The sequence below is a fragment of the Parasteatoda tepidariorum genome, chromosome 1 (assembly GCF_043381705.1).
Source record: "Parasteatoda tepidariorum isolate YZ-2023 chromosome 1, CAS_Ptep_4.0, whole genome shotgun sequence".
Lineage (NCBI taxonomy): Eukaryota > Metazoa > Arthropoda > Arachnida > Araneae > Theridiidae > Parasteatoda > Parasteatoda tepidariorum.
This window is the reverse complement of record NC_092204.1, coordinates 38,606,598-38,623,307: the sequence shown is the minus strand read 5'-3', so window position 1 is coordinate 38,623,307 and position 16,710 is coordinate 38,606,598. Positions and strand designations below refer to the sequence as shown.

At 27.4% G+C, this 16,710-nt stretch overlaps 1 protein-coding gene across 4 annotated transcripts in view; it reads right to left on the bottom strand.

Moving 5' to 3' along the window:
* Positions 1 to 4,679: 4,679 nt before the first annotated feature.
* Positions 4,680 to 16,710, bottom strand: part of LOC107447015 (histone-lysine N-methyltransferase ash1) — a 47,019-nt gene continuing 34,988 nt past the window's right edge. For all 4 annotated transcript variants that reach the window (XM_016061818.3, XM_016061819.3, XM_016061821.3 and 1 more), the window contains exons 20-26: positions 16,508 to 16,598; positions 15,214 to 15,394; positions 14,747 to 14,831; positions 10,358 to 10,539; positions 8,259 to 8,331; positions 7,768 to 7,926; positions 4,680 to 5,411 (exon numbers count right to left, since the gene is read on the bottom strand). In XM_016061818.3, coding sequence (XP_015917304.2) covers positions 5,265 to 5,411; positions 7,768 to 7,926; positions 8,259 to 8,331; positions 10,358 to 10,539; positions 14,747 to 14,831; positions 15,214 to 15,394; positions 16,508 to 16,598 — 918 coding nt within the window. In that variant the 3' untranslated portion in view covers positions 4,680 to 5,264. The remainder of the gene's footprint in view (positions 5,412 to 7,767; positions 7,927 to 8,258; positions 8,332 to 10,357; positions 10,540 to 14,746; positions 14,832 to 15,213; positions 15,395 to 16,507; positions 16,599 to 16,710) is intronic.

Here is a 16,710-nt window from a genome sequence, read left to right as displayed (position 1 = left end):
TTACATTGTTGATAATTCATTAGTAAAAGTTCGATTTTAAATCAAACTGAATAAACATTGTTAAGCTGAGTTATATTGTCTTAAAAAATCATTATTTAAAGTTGCAAAATTTTATTCAATGTTAAGTTTAATTAATGAATACAGTTTTTACATAATCTAAAACCTGAAATGGTCTCGAAAAGCAATCTTATTGCAGAAAGGTACCGAAATTGAGTTTGTCCCTTAGCACTGCTAACTCAAACTATGTCTCTGGAATCAAATAAAAAAACAATTGTTTGAATATTAATCAAATAAAAATGTTAAAGCATTAAATAAAAATAATTTTTTTTCAGAATCAAATTAAATGAAAATTTAAAAGCATCAAAATAATTTGTTCTAAATATAAAATTAAACGAAAAATTTAAGTGCTATCATCTTACAGCTCTTTGTATATTTATTACTTTTCGTAAATTATAAGTGATAACATTTCTCTGCAATATTATTTTACTGAATAACAAAAATATTTCGAATAAAATAAATTGAGAACAAAAAGAACACACAAATAGTTTTGAGTAAAAAATTTTAATAGACTGGCTTATGTAAACAGCAAAGGAATGAATTATATTTACACTGCAACAATGATTAAAGCTGACTCTGACAAAACCCTACAAAATATGAAAGGAAGAAAAAATATGGCAGTTCTTAAAACATTTTTATAAATATAGTCACGAATTACACTGACAACATAAAAACAAGAATTTGTGAGCATCAAATGAGTATTAAAAAAAATGATTCTCATACCAATTCCACTTAAAGCAATACAACGTACAGTATACCCAAAACCAATTCCTTTAAAAACTGGACTACTCAAATGCTATAACTACAGGGATTCACGAAATATTATTTTATGCCAGTGACGACTGTAATATGATATTAACAAGAACTCTTTACACAGTAATATTACTTAATTATCCGGATGAGGAAATTCGGACTATGATTGTGCATTTAAGTAAGACAATAATTTTGGCTAAAAAGCAATCCAAAAATAAATTATATTAAAATCCCACATTTGAAAGTGGGAAAAAATAATAAGCATAAATATAAGAAGAGACAAGCAGTTCCAGACAAGAAAACCATAGTTTTGTAGCACCAATTTAAAAGATGAATATTTGCATAGATTAAAAAAATTAATTACATTTATTTCTTTGTAACTATTATGCTCGTAATAAAATCAAAAAGAAATCAAGTACAACTTAAATAACCTCTTAGAATGAAAATACCATTATTGAAAAGACAGTTGTATTTTTAATCCGTTCATTATAAAGAAAAACATATTTCAATTTTAAAACAAGGAAAACAAGTATAAATATGAGTTGAATCTACACAATAAATCCAATTTTTAATTAAAGGCGATTGAACAAATTATTATTTTTTAAAGATGACTCAATAGCATAAAAAAAAAAATTTAAAAATAATTATGAGAAAAAAGGTGACAATTTTTGTCCTCTTCTTGTGAAGTATGCACAATAAAATTTTAATAAATGCAGGGAATGAGTCAACTAGGTTATCTATTGTCTGTAATGCCAGTATTATGTTTGTATACCTGTAATAATTCACTGTATTGAAATGGAATTAAGAAGTGAAGGGATGCAATGGAGATGTATGCATTCAAATTTATCTCATTTCTTTCAAGCCCACTAAGCTTTTGATTATCCTTGAGTTTATTATTTGCTCTTTAAGTATTTATGGAAGAAACGTTTATCCCTAAAAAAAGTCTAAAGGAAAGTTAAGAACTTTTAACTTAAAAGATAAATTTCATCTTATAATGTGGATACAACTCCATACCATGAAAGGAAAGATGTAGAGCAGAAGTAAGGAATTCTGCAGAATACTTTTTAGAAAACATCAAGAGAAAAAGTAAATCGAACAATAAGGACCTATAGTCAAAAGAATAATAATAAACGGAAATTTCATAATAAAAATGACCATCAATATTTGAAACCTTTAAGTCGAAGCTATTAGTAAATAAAAATTCCAGTGTGTCAAGTTCTCGATTTCGTAAAAATGTCAAAATATCCCTAATTGACAGTATTAGAAATTAATAGTAATAATTATATTATAATGAAGTTTTTCTGATTATGTTTATCTCAGCAAAAATATATTAATTTCACTTTAAATAACTAAGCATACACTAAAAATATATATACATATATATTTTTGTGTTTCTAGTAGAGATTTGATGTTTATGAAACATATAAGTGGAATTAAACAAAAACATCAAATTCATTGGTTTTTAACCCTTTATATCACCGTGTCGCATATCTGCAACATACACAAAAAGCCTATGTCTTTCCCCAACAAATTTTGAAGGACGATTTCGGCGATTGTCGGCCAAAACCAGTGCGCCAAGATGAAATTGGGCTAACAAAAGAATCAGATGCCAATACCCAAAATGCAAAGAATTTACAAACTATTTGTGAGAAATGTGGTGTAGAACTTTGTTACAACAAAAGTAACAACTGTTTTAAAAATTTTCATATGAATTAAAATTTTTGAATCTTTCAATCTTAGTGCCATTTTTCACAATGTTGCAGGAATGCAACAAGCACTTTTTGTCATTTTGCATAAGGGTGCAGAAATGCAACAATCAATTTTTTTCCAATAATTTTTCTTATTTTACGTTGTAATTTTTTTTATTATTTTTTACATGCTTAGAATGATGTATTCTAATGTATGAGTAATTTTTATTAAAATCAGAGATGTTGAGATATAAAGGGCTAAGCAAAAAAAAAAATAATAAATAAATAAATATTCTAAAGCAAAATATTCATTTCTAAAATAAGGATATTAAGCTTAATTTAGATTCTATGGGAATTTTACTCAGTCAAAATATTTTCCAAAATAACTGGGNTTCAAAATTACAAGGTTACAGAGTTGAACATAATGTAGTCGTAAACCCATAAAATTGGAGCGGTTGTTCAAAGACGGCTATAAAAATAAATAAATAAAAAAATATTCTAAAGCAAAATATTCATTTCTAAAATAAGGATATTAAGCTTAATTTAGATTCCATGCGAATTTTACTCAGTCAAAATATTTTCCAAAATAACTGTGTCCTGTAGAAGAAAAAAAAATTAGGCACAGAAACCTTAATGATGTATCGGATTTTACAACGGAAGGGTTTATTTTGTTTACTTAATTCTTAATAAAATTAAATATATCTTGAAACATTTCATGCTTTATACAACAGCTGACCGCTTGCAACCACATTTGTTTCTTAGTGAAATATAATTTACTTTAACTAATAAGAACACTTAAATGTTGAGTTAAATTTTAAGATTGAACATTGTGGTACCAGATAAAAAATATTTTTAATCTCGTAACTTATTAATTTTCCTTCAATAGAGTTAAATTTTTAATTACATAGATAATCTGTTGAATAAATATTTTCACATATTTTGAAAATGACAATAAATATTTAAATGCAATACATTAGTATTTTTGAAGGCCAGCAACATTTTTAATCATTGCACATTCAACATATTGTTGCAGCTCATAACTATGTTTATACACAACACATTTATTGGAAAAATTGGTACCAATACCAAAATTTATTAGGCGTATTTTTTTAATTGTAATTATAATACTATCTATACACAAAATCGATGCAATGTTTCACCAACAATCAAACACATACAAACCAATTTTTATCAGAATTAAATAAATTAATTTACCTATAAACAAATTATTCACATTTTAAATAATACCTGTGCAAATATCAAAATCCCAATTTAAGTGATACATTGAAATTAAATCTTCATACAATAAAGATTCATATACTAGTCTTAGCGATAATTGTATTCACAATATTTTGGGCACATATTAGTATAATACATTTTGAATGAATGCCATCCTGTGAAATTTATTAAATCAATTCTTGAGCTGTGTCTTAAATTGAAAATTTTTTTAAAAAGAAAAAATTCTGAATAAAATCTCTGATTAAAAATCTACTATGTACAATATAAAATTTCCCACGCCATGTATTGAACATAAAAAAATTCTAAATGCAACACTCTGTCAGTAAACTTAAAATAAAAGTTTAACACCACACTCTATCCACAAACACTGTTAGTTTTCCAGATATGGATCATAAAAGACAACATGAACGAAATAAATGTCATAACATCAGATGATGAAAATATTGGAAGAAGTCTTTTAATTCAAAGCAGAGTAACACTTAAGAATTATCATATAGAACAGTGTTTTTTTTTAAAGGACCATCAATTTAAGATGAAATGAGTTTTTATTAAAAATGAGACGCAAAAAAAAAAGAAAGAAAAATGCATTAATAAACAGAGTATTTCATATAGTAATAATTAAGATAATGCATTTTTTTAAAGATCTATCAATAAAATTTGATAAAAAATTACTGAGTGAATAAAAATTATTAATGAATGATAAACTATTAAAATTGCTTGGAATGAAAGAAAATGTAATAAAATGAAATTATTAAAAAAAAAAAAAAAANAAAAAAAAAAAAAAAAAAAAAAAAAAAAAAAAAAAAAAACTTGATATTTTTACATCTAAAACTCAGTTTTCAAACACAATTTTAAAATTATAGCAGGGTTCCCACTTAATTTCAAAGCAAAGATTCCATCTAGGTATTTTCAGAAAAATTTATTTGAAGAGTGGTAACGTTGTTATAATGCATTAATTTATTAAGCAGTGTTTAAATACAGGGTCTTAACAAACTATTTATTAATATGGAACATTATAAAAACTAATCATTAAAAAATAAAATAACAAAGACAACAAATTGTTCTTTAAAAATACAAAGCAAAGTTTTTCTTTAAATTTAGATAACTTAACTAAATTATAATATTAATGAATGTACTAATGGCTTTACACATCTTTGGCATACTTAGAAGTATTTACTGGCATGAAATGTTACTGTGGATACAGTTTAGAAATTTTACAATCATGAAGTCAAATCCACACCAAATGAATATTTGTCATACAAGGTTCTGCACAATGAGCTATAGATACAATGTGGTTGTACGACAATTAAAAACATTTACTTTTTTTTTATGTGGTTTGATAATCACCATACAGCTGTACATATCACGATAACTGTCAGATCAGCGCGATGCAGCTGCCCTTTGAATATTCTATAAGAGTGTTTACATCCTTGATAGTTGTCCAAAAGCATACTAGGGCAGCAGTTCTTGACCAAATTAGGACACGGAGAGAAATCTGAACGTTCGCCTACAGGCGAACCACTAAACTCAGCTGAGGGAGAGATTAGTTTTCCTCCTTATTCTCTTGCCTAATCCACCTTCTAGAAGGTAGGACAAATCAACAGTTTCTTTGCAAGGCATAAGATTGAGAAGTTGCAGCAGCAATTTGTTTAAATGAGTCCGTTTATTTTCTCTCTGAAAAATAAAGAAGTATTACATTTTTTAAAGAGTGCAAAAAAAAAAAATTTGGAATTCTAAATTAGGGTTGAATAATCTTTTTGAATGAAGGGCCACTAGCATAGTAGGTTGATCAATGAAGGGCTGCAAGGCCCAGTATTTAGACACATTGGCAACAATTGTGATAATTTTAATATAATTATCAGTGTTTTGGGCAAAATTCTTTTATATATTAAAATTCATTCAACACAGAAGCATACCAAACAGATACTTTTTAATATATATATATATANACATACATACATACATACACACACAGAGAGAGAGAGAGAGAGAGTGAGATAGGGAAAAAGTAATGGTTTTTTATTACATCACAAAACGCAGTTTATTTTAAAATAAATTACTGTAGCGTATGAATGAAAAAAAATATATATAATTCACTGTGCAACATAAAAGCAAATTAAATATTATAATCAAAGATATTTAAAGAAGTCTAAAATGATTTAAAATAAAACTAACACATTATAGCTCAAAATAAGATTCAACATTCAGTTGGAATTTGAAATTCTGTTCAATATATTTTTAACTTTTAGGATATTTATATTTCAGGAATTATAGGATATTTTATGAATGTTAAATATCAAATGGTTTTTTAAGCACTTTAAACTACAAAAAAAGTAAACAAAGTTAAAAAACAGTAAACCTTTTAAAAATATTGAGATTATTTTTTAAGTAAAAATGTGGAAATGTGCAATAGCAGTTTAAAAAGAAGCTGAAAAATAACTTGAATTAACGATGAAATCGGCACAAATGAAGTATTTGAAGCATGCAAGTCTTAATATTGTATTTAAAATAACTGAGATTTTCAAAATCATGTTGAAAAGCATAGAAAAAAAATCAAAAATTACTTAGATTGCTAGTGAACTCACCACAAATAAAGCACACCAAAAGTGATTATTAAAATGCATGATTCAAAAATCTATATAATACAGGAAGTTGATATAATTCTGGATAAAAAATACTGAAATTTTAAAACACTGTGGTAAAGCATTAGCAATAAATTGAAAGAACATTAATAAAAAAAATTCATTCATTCTGCAATGAGATTGTCACAAATAAAGCCTGCCTAAAATGTATTAAAACTGTAATTTGAAAATGGCTAGTAGTTATAATACTAGATTAAAAATATCAAGATTTTCAAAACACAATGAAATAGCGTAACAATAACTGCTAAAAGGATTTTTTTCAAAAATTCCTTCCATTTACAGTGAAATTGGTACAAATAAAGCGCACATTTAAATGCACCATTTGATTGCTGCAGTAACTCGTATTAAAAATATTAGGATTTCCAAAAGTATGCGAAAACGCATGAAACAAAAAAACTACATTACTTTAAAAAGTGCATGCCACAAACTTAAATATGCAATTCAAAATATATGATTTTTTAAAAGCACTCTAAATAGCTTTTAACCCACTAATTAAATTTTTACAAACTAAAAAGTAATTTTAAGGTTCAAGATGCCTGCTTAAAATTTGTTGATCAATAAGAGACAATGTTTTAAGTTACAAAATCAGACTTCTTTTAAAATTATATTTCAAAAGTCATTTAACAGATACAGTTTAAACTTTTTTTTAAAGAAAATGCAAGAATTTTTTGGGGAAAAAAACTATTAGCAACTTTATTTAATAAAATTGTGTGTGGGGGGGGACTATCATTCTAGCAATTTTTTAAAATGTGGGGTATCATTTAAATTTTTTTTATATCCTAGCATAGCACTAATTTATTAATGAACATACAAAAATAATTAAAACAATTTAAATTAAAATAAATCTTATTCTCACTAAAGCCTCAAACCTTGTTATTAAAAAAAAAAATTAAACGATAATCTTTTGTGAAATAGAAAACTTATGTTTATTATACAAGAGACATATATTAATTACCTGCATAATAAAATGGAAAAAACTTCTCCATAAAAAATTTTTTTTTTCAACTAAAAAAAGTGCTTTAGATTATTTGGTGTCTTATACATACTTTAGTTACTATGCTTTCCTGCATTACATGAACCTGTTATTTGTCAATGAAACTTTCTGAGCCAATGTAATCAGATTAGTAATCTCGGTATGGCAGAAAAGTTAATTTATTACCCATGACAGAGTATTAAAGACTGATTAAATTAGAGACGCAAAAAAAAACTTAAGTCAAATAATGTTGGATGCTGTCACAACTTGTTTGATTTACATGCAATGCACCTAGCAATAAAATGTAAATAAAAATTCTGTAACATACAGCATGATTATAGTTTAGTTTCAAACTTTCAAGAAAATAGAAAAGTTAACACATCAGAGAAGGTGAAAAAAAAAAAAATGAACATACGCTTTCAGGACTTTCCTCTAGCCTCATTTCTATCTCTTTATGTGATCCCCTTTTTCTTTTTTCTTCTTTTTGAGCTTCAGGTTTTGAACACTTTTTATCGGCTACTGATCCCCGATCAGAAGAGCCTTTTTTCTGGTAGTTATTAGGCACAGCATGAGGCTGAAAAATTACAGAGCATTTAAATAAATTTTATAAAAGTGCAACCTTAAAATCTAATTAAATTTATTATCTAATATATGTCTTAACTACAACCAGTACAATTTAACAATAATAGTTGAAAACAGCCTTTTTATTTTTAAATTCCTTACAATACCATATTCTGCAGTATAACACTTGTAGCACAATTTTAAAACATATTGAAATAATACAAATTTAACATAAAAAATATTAATAAAGTTATTATATATTAGACAATTATTAAAATAAATTTCTCAAGAAATAAATTAAGGTTGACTTAAAAGATAATATGCATTTTGAAAAATACTTCTTACCAAAAATGTCCTTTTAGGATTTCGCTTTTTATCAAAGTAATCAAATGCATATTTTTTGGTACAGATTGGATACCTAAAACAAATTAATACAGTTGTAAAACAAAATTAAATGACAGAATAGCACTGTTTCGTAACATTTTCTCTTTTTAAGATATATCAAAAATAAATTTGTTCTCACAAAATTTGTAACTAAAACATTGCAACTAAACAAACATAAAAACTTAAAACATTCGAAAGTACCAATTGCAAATGTGGAGTTTAAAAATTGCAACTCAACAACCAAAATTGCAAGCATCACTTGCAGTTAGTTTTATACTACAAAAAATGAAAGATTTTCATTTTTCTACATATTTAATCAATGTAATTCTTATGAATTAAATAAACTACTTCATTTCTGATAATGTGCTTTGTAATACAGTCTTCTAAGTAAAATCCGGACTTCTGAAATCCGGAAATCTCTAAAATCCGGACTCATACGTCCAGTTCCTCAGAAAAAATTAAAAAATAATCGCTTGGAATAAAAATTTTAATGCAAAACCACAACTCTTCTCCAACAATGAAGCAGTAGATGAAGAGGTAGAGGTGGGGTGTGAATGAAAGCTGGTAGCTGATAAGGAAAATCCAGTCATTCTTATCAGCTCTGTATGGATAACAAAGAATATAAAGGGAAATCCCCTCCTCCTGAAGGGGAATCCCACAACTCTTTTGCAACAATGAAGCAGTAGATGAAGAGGTAGAAGTGGGGAATGAATGAAAACTCATAGCTGATAAGGAATTCCAGTCATTCTTATCAGTTCTGTATAGATAACAATGAATATAAAAGGGAATCCCCCCTCCTCCTGAAGGGGAATCCCCTCAGAAGGAGGAATTCTTCCATCTCCTTGTGTTTCCTCCTTGTGATGAAAGAAAACTGGTTCTTTCTTAACCTTGAAGCTTAGGAGGCGGGGACAAGTTCTTTCATCCCCCAACAAAAAAAGGATTAGTATCAGCTGGTACAGTCTAGTCTAGAAGCATCTGTTTCGGTTATAAGTTGAAATTCAGCTCGCGTTTTAAGCATATATTTTTAGTTTTAATTGCTAATATTATGTTATCTAAACGATCGATTGCGGGGAAATATGACGAAAGCTTGATTTTTAATGTCTTTTATTTATTATTTAAAGAGTATATTTATGTTAAAATTGACGTCGGAGGTCTACACACGCGGCCTGGCGAATTCGAAACTTCGATAATTCTATCAATTCAAGTAAGGCATCTAAAATCCGGAAATTTCGGAAATCCGGACCTTCCAACCCCCCCCAGCAGTCCGGATTCTCGAGGCTGCACTGTATATATATATATGTGCGTGTGAGCACAAAAATATGCATGAAGCTATTTGCATGGCTTCATTATAAAGTGTAAAAATTATTAAATATTTTCAGTTTTTTGCTTTTACCATTTGCACTAGAATATTAAATTCATCAAAAAATTAACTAAATATGGCCTGTAACTTTTTGTTTTCTATTTTCCGTTCTTAAAATATGTATAAAAAGAAAAATGGGTAAATTTAAGTGAACATTTATTGATACCCTTGTTGCATAACCATAGCTAGAGACAAATTTCCACCTATAAGCACAACAACCTTTCATACTTTGTGATTACAAAAAAATTAATTTTCTTTTTGTCTTGTTAAATGTAATTCAATTAATCAAATCAATTAAATGCCAATGCATTAAAAAAAGTATCGGCTATGGCAAACTGTTCAAAAATTATGTAGACCAGTTATTATAGCTTTGATAATATTAGCTTAGTCTAAATGAAGAACAGAAAAAATACTTTTCAGAAATCCTACTCTGGCTTAAATGAGAATCTGTTTTTGATTTTAATTAAGCCATTCATGGGAAAGACCAACAGTAAACATGTTTCATAGCTAATAGTAACAATTAGTTATAATAAATAGCAACAATGAAGAACAAATCAATTCAGAAGAAAATTTCATTTTATAACTTTAGTATTTAAAGCCCTACTATGATAACCACAAGAAACATAAAATGTTGCTACATTTAATTTTAAAATCAATTGCAATTCAATTTAACACACACAAAGAACTGTTTTGTTCTTACTTTATTTTCGATATCTTATGGAAAAGATGAGCTGTTTTATCAACACGATATTCACAAATGTAAATATCATCTTCTTTGAATCCTTTCGGTCGCCCTTTACAGTATGTAGGTAAATCAAGAACAGAGCAAAGACCAACAATCGAATCCAAAGGAATACTTTCGTAAAGTGGTACTCTGAAAACCTTTAAAGAAAAAAAAAGTTGAGGGCATAGAAGCTAAGAAAAATGAGCATTAAAAGAAATAGAAAAATTTCACCATAATTTACGGTGCATTAATCAATGTCCAGGGATGAAACAACAGCATAATCCTTTAAGAGGAGAAAAAATGTGTTTCGGTGCAAATAAATAGTGCTTTTAAATTAGATTTTTCAGCACATAAATTAACATGTTTAATAGAGCTTGGCTAAAAAAGCATTATTAAATAAAAAAAATGTAACACAAATGCAACAAAGAATTACTTAAATAGATATTTAACATAAAAAATTTATTTAATGGGTTTCCTGTGAAGATAAAATCTTTTTAAGAATTTATTTCTGCAGGTTTATATCACATTTTTTATTACATGCGATAACAATGTGATTAAGACTTTCGAGCGTTGCATTTGATTACTGACTGTTTGTTAAAAATTTATTCGCTTTTTGACCCGCCTGATTCCATAGTAATTTTACATTTTACAATTATTTTTATATGCCACTTTCACTTGTTTTTTCCTAATTTTGATACTTTAATAAGAATATTATTACTACATACGTAAGCAAAAATTCTAAGGTATTATTTTTTGACTTGCTCTATTTGCACCAATTCTATAGTAAATCCTCATTAAGACACCTTACACATGGCATTTCTAATTCCAATATTATGTATTATGACAACAGTGACTTCACTATACTTTGAAAAAGACAGGTTTCATGATTCAGAATTTTCATATTTTTGGGTCCTTTTTTTACAGACATCTGATTCCTATTGAAATATGAATTATCTTCCTCTTTATCAACCGATCAATATGCACATTCAAAATTCACCTATCTATTCATAGAAAAAACAAAAAATTTGAGAACAAGAAGAGCTCTGGACAATTAGGGATTTTAATTACAGGGTTCCTACACTATTTTGAGAAAACAATATCCTGACTTTTGAAGGTTTTCCCTGACCTTTTTATAATAAAATTCCTGCCGTTTCCCACTCCAACAAAATTTTTAACATTGCAGTTTCAATTAGTAATAATATGCTACTTAGTCATAAGTATCATATATTGAATAACGATAAACACTTATATATTAAAGTGAAATTGTGTAATAGCACTTTATATCCCAAATTATATTTTCAGAAAACTTGTGAAACATATTTTTAATTATCATGATTAGATTAAACTTTTAGTGTGTTTTTGTAGTTAGATACGAAAACTATTTAAATAAAAAGATCAAGAAAATCTGTTGGATTATGGAAATATTATTTTATTTAATGTTAAGTGGAACCAAATGCATGAGTGTCGTCAGGATATAAAGGGTTAATCAAATCCGCGAGATATGTATCAGTATCCTCAAAAAATATTTTCTTAAAATATACGAGAACATTTGTTACATTAAGTTATTAATTTTTAAGAATCACCAATTCACTTCAAACTGACTTTTCTTTTAAAAGATAATATTGAAATATAAAAGGGAAAAAAAGTCAAGAAAAGTTAATTATATACAAATAAAAGTTCAGATAGAAAAATTATGCAACTTGTGAGAAAAATAAAATAAAAAAAAACTTTTTTTTCAGTATTTTTAAATTTATTTCTGTAATACTATAAGCTTCCAGAGAAACTCAGGGGCTCCTATGTTATATAATATTTCTCAACATATTTTGTTGTTTGACAATTTCTGAATCAAGAACATCCAGTTCTGCTGCAGCAGTTTTGGTCAATTTAGATATTCTTAATTTCAAATTCTTTTCTTTTATTCATTTTCTAGAAATTTCAGCTTTTTTAATCTCTTTGTTTTTCTTTTTTTGGCTTCTAATGCATGTCTCCATCTTGTTCTAGATCCTTTCACAGCATCTAGCATTTTTTCATTAATGTCAATGTTTTTTATTCCATTTATAAATGAAACATAATCATACACACGCCTTTGTGAAATAATAGAGTCTTCATTGAGGTTTTCAACCAATAAGTTTTTATTGATTGAAACCCCCCTTCGACTGCTGCTTTACCATGAGAGAGGATAAGAACAATTTTTATAACCTCCCACAAATTTTTAATTTTTTTTACTCTGCAAATATTTCGAAAAAAATAATTATCTAATCTCTTTTGCTGTGGATTAAACTCTAAGAAACTTTTTTGCTCTTCTTTTTTTTTGGCAGCATCACAAAACAGTAAAAATTCCTTTTCTGCTGTTGTTTCAGCTACTGTTGTCTGTAAACTAGTTATTCACACAAAGAGCAATAAACATAGCAACCCTATCAAAAATTCCTTATCATTGGATAAACAGGAGGAAAATTGCTAACAGGACAGGTTCTACCAGGGAAAGAGGAATGTTATTATGAGGAAATTACATATTTTGAATTACAGAATTTTTCCTTAAAACTTTATTTTTACCTGTCAGTCTTTGAACGATAGTTCTTATTTTTTATTTTCCTAACTTGATGAGTATGTAAGAAAAATTTTGACTTTTTAGCTTAATTTTAGAATATACTGACTTTTGCAGGTTTTCCTGACCGCGTAGGAACCCTGAATTAGGACTAATCTAACACCTGCATCAAGAAAAATTATTTTGTAATATGACACTCAAAATTTTTCTACTCTCCTCCTACAATTAATGAAGAAAAAGATTTTTATTCATATGTATTTAAAATTAGGCTATAATTTTGCTAGCACAATATATATATTTTTCTGTGCTGGAGAACTACATGTCTCAAGGGGCAAGTAATAACTAATTTTTGCATTCCCTGAAATTTTTTTTTGTGTATTTGACATGTTTTATTATAACATATAAGCGAAATTATTGTACAAGTGAATTTACTAGATATTTTAGTAATAATTTCTTGCCCTGTTCTATTCGATGAGAGGAAAAATTCACTTAACTAAACAAGTTAATCCACATTTAGATGAAAAACTAAAATTGCTGGAGGTTTAAGAGCAACAAAAGTGATTTTTGCACACATATTTAGCACCAAATTGGCCTAAATTTCCACTTTTTGTTCAATGAATATTATTAGAGTTTGGAGCAGCTTAGAGCAATTTTGGTAAAAAACGGCATTTTGTAGCAGGCTAGAACAGAAACTTCATTATGGAGCAATTTGAGCAATTGTTCCAACTCTGCAAGTCTTAAATTGCAATGAAGTCTGAAAGTAGACTTTTATACCAGTAATAAAACCATGATTTGTCAAAGTAATAAAACCATGATTTGTCAAAGCATCATAAATAATAGACAAAACATCTTTCTATACTTCCATATGGATTTCATCAATTAATAATTATTTTCAATACCTAACTGAAGTTACACTAGGGAACCGATTATCCGGAACAATCGGGACCATTGCTATTCCGGATAACTGATTTTTCCGGTTTTCTGAATCGCCACAAAAAGCCGTTTTTTTTATTGTTAAACCCAATTAAAAAAAATAATATTTGGAAATAATCTGAAAAAGAAGAAAAACCGATGAAGTAAATCACTAATTATTATTTTCAAAATGATGGTAAGGTAAACATCTTTCAAAAAAGAACGAAAAATCCTAAAATCTTATGAGGAAGAAAAAAAAAAATTTTTTTTTTTTTAAAATGGCGGGAAAATTTATCGAAATTCGTTCCGGTTTTTTGGTTTTCCGTTTTTCTGATTTCCGGATAACGGGTTCCGTACTGTATTTTAATTTAAATTATCAAAGCATCATAAATAATACACAAAACGTCTTTCTATACTTCCATATGGATTTCATCAATTAAAAATTATTTTCAATACCTAACTGAAGTTATTTTAATTTAAATTATATTCGGCAAAACTTTTTTTTGCTCTATGTGAATTCAAATTAGTTAGCAAAAAGATGATGGCAGTCTTTTTTGTTTCCACCCCAAGCCTTATTAATATATACCAACTATTTTTTTTTATTTTTTTTTTATCTAAATACACAAACAAAGAAATTTTCAGTTATTCATACTGCTTTAAAAACTCACACAATCATACACATGAATAAAGCTGTCTGAAATATAGCATTGCTACTTTGTTTAACAACTAAAAGACTGCATGAGTTTAGAAATAGCTTTCTAAGTCTTATTAACCTTGCTTGTTGTTAGTGACAATGTAAACATTGACAGAAAGCTACAACATGATGCATAGCTAGAAAACAGTTGTTCTGAAGTGTTATATTTTTTTTAAAATTAGTAATTGCCTGAAATTTAAAAGAAGATACATACTTCATTGGGAAAAAACTTTCTTGATGGCTCATGATACGTTTCATGTGGACGTAAGTAATGGTGACCAAAGGCAAACTTATTATTCCTAGCAGACAAAAAAATATCAACACTGCATTAAAATTTTGGATAAACATCATGAATTAATTTGTAGGATTTTAGATTTAATTTAAAAAATTAAAAGATATGTTTAACGTGGTTTTTTAACCCTGCATAAATACAAAATGGTGACAGTTACAGTATTCACTCGAAACAAGCAGTAAGAAAAGTATAAACAAGCAGGTTATAAATAAAAAAAGAAATTTAAAAAAATGGTCAGTAAGAGGGAAATAATGTAAAACAAATGGTGCAAAAACAAATTCTAATACATTATTCTCAGTTAAAACCTACAAACATTAATGCCATTTTGTTTTAAGAATACAGAAATATGCCAATAAAATAATTATTTTCTAACAAATAACAATACTAACTTTTCATCTTTCCAAAGCCGTTCAATGCGAAAGATATCAAACTGTTCGGCTTTCTTACTCCTTAAACTGTTTCTAGCCTGTACATCACCACTTTCACCTTGGGAAAGAATCTGGTTTTGAACACTTTCATTTGATAAATGAGAAGAGTTTTCTCCATCTGATTTCAAGTAAACACAATCTCCTAAAAATAAACCATTTCATGACCATTAAACTTACAAGAGAAAAAAATAATAAGATTTATTTACTCAGAGTTTAAATCAGAATTAATGGAGAATAAATTGTCATTGCTGACAATAAAATTTTTTAGTTAAAATGTTAATGGATGAAATAAATTCAAATAATAAGATAATGATAAAAGATATATACTCTATTGGATATTTGCAAGCAATATATAATGTTTAGCAGTAATATTCAGTAACCTCATAAGACAGATTTTTGCTCCATGAATTTAGGTTCAAAAAAATTATCACTATCATATGAAAATCCCATGCTCAGAAAGTTAATAAACATATAATTTAAATCAATTACTTATTTATTAGGTCAACCAGTTGGTGTAATGGGTTTAGCTTATCCCACGCTTGAGAAGGAATTCAATTTCCCACAAAAATTGATCTGACTTCACTTTATCCAACTGTGTCTTAATGGTTTGGTATCCATTCTATTGTAACAACCCCAGCACTTTTAAAGCTAGAAAAGTTTGCTCCTTATTATATGGTATATTTCTCCCCTTCAATTATTAGAGATGCACTTTGTATACTTTTGAAAGTGTGTCAAGTTTAATACAATTAAAAATTTTAAAAATTATTTTTGTTAGTGAAAAAAATAAAATGATTTGTCATAAATAAAATGTTTATTTTTTCATTAATTAATTCATATTACTTAAGAAAAATATCTCCTTTTGACAAAAAAAATAAATAAAAGGAAAAATAGCTCTGCAGTAATCAAAAAGCACTGCTGCAAGTTAGCAACCCTGCTGTCTTTACAGAAAAAGAAATCTAAAGCATAATTTGAAAAAATAATTTGTGTCAACATGATATAGAGATATCAACATTACAGAAGACAACGCAAAGAACATATATTTTGAAATTTAACCATTTCAATTCAACAGTCCTGTTAGGAACTGTAAATAATCCTAAATCTTATATTTCCCTCCATCTAGCATTACATTTCATCAATCTACATCTCTATAAAACTGAAAACCTCAAAAAGCATCTGCTGTATAATTATATAAAAACATCAGCACAAAACATAAAACTACAAATGTATCTATGTATATAGTTTGTTTAAGGCTTACCTTGCTTTATTTGAAGGTCATTGAGCAGAAGTGTTAAATAATACTGGCACTCAGGAGTTGCATAGTGAGGTCGAGGAATCATCAGTATTTCCTGAAAATTTTTTTTAAAATTATAACACTTAATATAAAATAATAACTTTAATTTTCAGGGATGAGAGTAGTCAAAAAGTAAAAAAGAGGANAATTCCTCATAAAACATTTTA